This window comes from Peromyscus californicus, unplaced genomic scaffold (assembly GCF_007827085.1).
Source record: "Peromyscus californicus insignis strain IS unplaced genomic scaffold, ASM782708v3 Scaffold_10__1_contigs__length_136768540, whole genome shotgun sequence".
Lineage (NCBI taxonomy): Eukaryota > Metazoa > Chordata > Mammalia > Rodentia > Cricetidae > Peromyscus > Peromyscus californicus.
Window position 1 is genome coordinate 97,057,633 of NW_026294391.1, and position 5,258 is coordinate 97,062,890.

General features: G+C 41.5%; 1 protein-coding gene across 2 annotated transcripts; it reads right to left on the bottom strand.

Annotated features, from left to right (window-relative positions):
* Nucleotides 1–1,327: 1,327 nt before the first annotated feature.
* Nucleotides 1,328–3,031, bottom strand: LOC128115676 (periphilin-1-like). 2 transcript variants are annotated; one of them, XM_052746660.1, is made up of 3 exons: nt 2,581–3,031; nt 1,946–2,394; nt 1,328–1,807 (listed from the first exon to the last, which is right to left on the bottom strand). In XM_052746660.1, the coding sequence occupies exons 1-3, from the start codon at nt 2,699–2,701 to the stop codon at nt 1,484–1,486; spliced, it is 894 nt and encodes a 297-aa protein (XP_052602620.1). In that variant the 5' UTR covers nt 2,702–3,031; the 3' UTR covers nt 1,328–1,483. The 2 variants fall into 2 exon arrangements, with proteins under 2 accessions (XP_052602620.1, XP_052602613.1); XM_052746653.1 differs by having other exon boundaries at nt 1,946–3,031.
* Between the last annotated feature and the right edge of the window lie 2,227 nt (nt 3,032–5,258).

The following is a 5,258-nucleotide window of genomic DNA, read 5'->3' on the forward strand; positions in this document are numbered from 1 at the left end:
CCACAGCTGTTGGTCTAAAGTTCGTGAGTTTCCACGAACTTGGTCCAGTTGTCTCTGTAGATTTCCCCATCATGATCCTGACCCTATCTTCCTCATTCTTATTCCCTCTCTTCAACTGGCTCCTGAAGCTCGGCTTGGTGCTTGGTTGTGGTTCTCTGTACCTGCTTCCATCAGTTACTGGATGAAGGCTCTATGATGACAGGATATTCACTGATCTGATTACCAGGGTAGGCCAGTTCAGGCACCTTCTCCACTATTGCTAGTAGTCTAATCTGGGGTCATTCTTGTGGATTCCTGGGAATTCCCCTAGCACCAGGTTTCTCCCTAGTCCCATAATGACACCCACTATCAAGATATCGCTTTCATTGCTCTCCCACTCCAACTGCCCCAGCTTGACCATGTTCTCACTCCCCATCCCCTTCCCCCACTGCCCCCCTCTCCCCGAGTTTACTCATGTAGATATCCTCTGTTTCTCCTTCCCAAGGTGATCCATGTGTCCCTCTTAGGGTCCTCCTTGTTTCCTAGCTTATGAACTGCCTTTTTAGAGCCCATTCCCTATGGTGTGATGCCTTATTCTGCCTTGTTTCTATGATAACACTTGTGAAGAGGGAGATTCTCTAAGTCTACAGAACTAAGATCACGGAAATTAACAAAGAAATCTATCATTTTATCCCAATCATGAGCTCCTTGTCACGTCCCTCTTTGATAAAGAACAGGCCTAAAACAAAACTCCAGGTTGTTGTATAGTCTAATTTTTTATCACTACCAGAAGGTTTTCTGAGAAATTTCAAATTAAACTGTATCTTGTATCTCAGGTTACCCCGTCCTATCAGTCTTATCTATAATGTTGTTCAGAGAGAGCAGTTAGGAGCCTCACTTCATAGAAGAGACACACTAAGTTCAATGACTTGAGAAGAAGATTTTGATTTAATGTGTCCTTTAGAGATTTTTTAAGTGCTTCTTTCCTATACAAAAGAAGAATTATTCTCAAAGCAAATATTGCAAGACAGCTAAGTTCTACTTCCTTAAGACAGCATAGTTTGACACCACGGAAAGTTGCAAAGCAGAAAAAAAGCAGGCAGCAAGTCAACCTCAACTCAAAATGCTAACAATGCCTATGTGATGCAACCTGGAATGATCTCTAACTACAAATTGTACCCCGAAGACCAGCACACCATGGAAGACTATTGATAATGAGTAAATACAGAGAGCTGTTCTCCAGAACTGCCTTTTCAAACATTAAAAAATTAATTGAGCATTATATTTGGGAGGGAGGAGATGTATGAAGATAGACTAGACGATTCTACACATAGGGAAAACATAGGGAGACTTTAAAAGCTATTGTAGATGTTTATTTGATACTAGCAATGTGGTCAGTTATCATAAAGTACTTCTCTTCATCACAAAATAGTAAGGATTTAAAAATTCCAAAGGGAAAAGTCTAGAAGCTTTAAAAATTTGTTTGAACTGAGCCCTAATTCTTCTAAAAAGGGCCTCCAAAATCTGGAGTAGAATTATCATACTCCATAATGAAATGCTTGAGTTCTTCAACATGTTGCTCACCTATTTCATGCAAACTCTGCTTCATTGCAAACTGTATAGGTTTTTCTAACGAACGATCCTTTTCAACCAGCCTTTCCACCACCATCCTGAAAGTTTCACAGACTTGTCGGTAAACCTTCTCAATCTCTGTGATTTTTGAGGCAATCTCTTTTGAACGACTGCTAAACTGGTTGTCTTCACACAGTTCTGGGCCAGCTGTTGTGTTTGACTCGGGTTCTTCTGTCTGGTTGATACATAATGGTGCCTTGGATCCCTTCGGGCCAGCTGTCATGTTTGACTCGGGTTCTTCTGTCTGGTTGATACATAACGGTGCCTTGGATCCCTTCGGGCCAGCTGTTGTGTTTGACTCGGGTTCTTCTGTCTGGTTGATACATAATGGTGCCTTGGATCCCGTCTCAAACTCGGAAATTTCAGCCAAGTTATTTTCTTCTGACTTCTTGGGATTTTCATTAGCCCACTTGCTTGCAGCATCAGCCTGTTCCTTCTCAGTCAGCCGGCGGGGGCTTTTTAACACCTTGGATGAAGAACTTGAGGGCACAGTATCTCTTGATGTTTTCAAAAACTGGATGGCTCTCTCTCTACATCTAAGCCGAGACTGATGGAAGGAGCGCATCCTGCTTCTCCTGCTGAGACTGGAGCCAAATCTGCTGGGTAGGGAGTCCTTCCCGCCCACACGTGATTCTCTCAAAAAAGGAGCGCCCCGTTCATAGGGAGATCGTTGTCTTGAATAATGGGAAGAATAGAAGCGTTTTCTTCTAAAGTCATTTCTCATGACCCTGTATTCAGGCTGTCGGCTTGTGTCATACTCATCTCTTGACCATCGGGAGCCATAAGGGCCTCTTTTGTAGGGTGGGCCACTTCTTGGATTCTGAGAAAAACAGCGGCCCTCATCCCATTTTTGGTAATCAACGTGACAGTAGTATCTACCGTAGCCTCCTTCATCGGGTCTGGCTAGCAGAGATGGTCTCTTGTCTCCCAGAGGCGGTCTCTTTGGCACAACGTTAATTAATCGATGGTTGTCATCACTGGGATGGCTCCAATGAGGCGCTTGTCGTCCTGGAAATCGCTTGCAGTAATACCATCCCTGCGCTTGATTTCCTGGAAGTCGCTTGTAGTCACACCATCCTTCAGACCACATCTCATCTCGTGGAAGCCACTGTACTTCTGCAAACAGAAATGTGTACTTCCCTTCCTGTTCACTTTCAATTTCTAACCATACTCATGGCTCAGTTCAAGAATCTGTTATTGTCTAAAAATTCGTCCTCGGAACTCTCCAACACGTACGTTCCACCGCTGCTGCTGAAACCCCACCAACAGCTCTCTAATTAGACTTAGGCCCACTCAACAGCAGGGAAATCATGCCAGGTGCTTGAAAGCTAGGCACTTAGCTGGGGCTAGTGAGGTCTTGCATCCTAGAGGAGAATGCAGTACTACCACTTGACTAAATCAGTACAATTCCTAAGTGAATTCCACTTACTACAAATAAGTGTAGCTCTCACCCCTCACCAAAAAATGCTTCTCTTTGCAACAGAGAGAGACCATTGCAGAAAACCACAACCACTCAAATTCAGAGAACATGTGATTGTGGGGCGTCTAGCCACAAGATACACACACACACACACACACACACACACACACACACACACACACACACACACACGCACGCACCCACACTATCTATCTATCTATCTTTCTATCTATCTATATATATGTATATAAACTCTTGGGCCTAAGGTGCAGGGAGCATCATGAAGAGGAAGAGGAAAGTTTGTAGCAACCAGAAATCAAAGGGAAGCTTCACCCTTGATATTTCAACAATATGACTACCTAAACAAGACCTGAATAAGGACAATACCAATCAATATGCTAACTTGAAAGGGGGAAATCTCATAGGGTTCACCCCTAAACAAAGAACTACAGGCTGCTAAAAAATTAATCTTCCCCAGGGATGACCCTTTTAACTGGTTACCAATATCAAGTGGTCAGCTCTGAATCATATACATATACAAGAAACACTCAATAGACTGGGAATGCTCTACTTATGTATTTATGGGTGTGTGTGTGTGTGTGTATGTGTGTGTGTGCGATAATGAAGGAAAAGAGAACACAAATTTGAAAGGTAACCAGGAGGAGAGGATATGGAAGGGAAGGAAATAGAAAAGGAAAGGATGTGATTGTATTATCATTTCTAAAAATTTAAAAATTAAATAAAATATAAATAAACATTGAAAACATATAAGGAAAAGAACATAAACACATAAAATATTTATTTAACAGTGAACAAATGTAAAATGAATTAAAATTAATTCATATAATAGCAAAAAATCATAATATTGTAATAAAATTCTAGTGAAAAAAATAAAGTACCTTAAAATACAAGCTTATAAAATATTTATTTAACATACTGAACAAATGTAAAATGAATTAAAATTTATTTTTGTAACAGGAAAAAAATCATAATGTCATAACATTTTATATAGTTTTTCTTATATTAGTTATAACTTTGGTCTTTTTTTCTCTTTATTAAAATAGAAAAGGGGAAATATGGTGATATTTTATTTGTACTGAAATGTGATTTTATTTGTATTTAATAAATAAAGTTGCCTGGGGATCAGAGCTAATAGCAAGCCATAGCAGAAGCTGGGCAGTGGTGGCTGACACCTTTAATCCAGGTCACATGACAGACAGATCTCTGTGTGTTCAAGGATACAGCCAGCATGGAGACACACGCCTTTAATCTCAATACCAACCAAAGAAGACCTAGAGGTCTGTATAGACAGGCAGTGAGGAGGAGGTCATGTGGTTGGGTTTATAACCAATGAGAAGGCAGAACAAAAAGTCAATAAAAAGACAGATACACAAGAAGTAGGTCTCTTTCTGAGGGGAAGGACAGCGGCGGTAGGAAGTGTCATAAGTACATGAGGAGAGGTGGCAGGAGGTTTTTAAGTCTCAGCTCTCAGCTACTGCTCTGACCTCTTGGGCTTTGAACTCTGCATTTGGCTCTGTGTTTCTTATTTAATAAGACTCCTCATCTACATACTCCTACGAGAAAAAGTTTCTTCCTTAAAACTCCTCAGCTGCATGTTCTATCATTAATACAGAAATTCTAATCATTTAGAGAGTTACAGGTTGTCATGCTCTGGACCACAGACATGCTGTCTAGCTGCAGGTCTGCACCCCTTCCTCCAGCCCACACGGATGTGTTACCCAGCTCAGCCCTGCATCCCACGCTCCAGTCCACGAGACAGGACACTACATGTCTCACAGAGCCTGAAACAGCCTATGCTTCCTGGGCTTCCACAGCATTGCAGCCCTCAGGACCCCCAGCTTCACTCCCATATCAGCAGGAAGCAACCAAGAATGATTTCTACAGCCTTTGTCACTTACCCATCTTTCTATACTGAACTCTCCAGCCTAGGGGTGGACTGCCCTTTAAAAATGTTCTATTATTGTATAAATTCTGCCCATGATCCTGAAATATATACACTATCAGACATTCTCCTCGTGTACTTATGACAATTATTCTGTATACAAGCCTTGCTATGTACACCCTGACACAGGTTATTACTGTCCTCACATAGCTCAATGGTTTCATATTGCCTTGATTACAAATTTAAACTAGGTAAGCTTCAACTGCAGCCTTGGCCGCACAGATGCTCATGACTAACTCAGGTAACTCCTTATCTAACAATGCC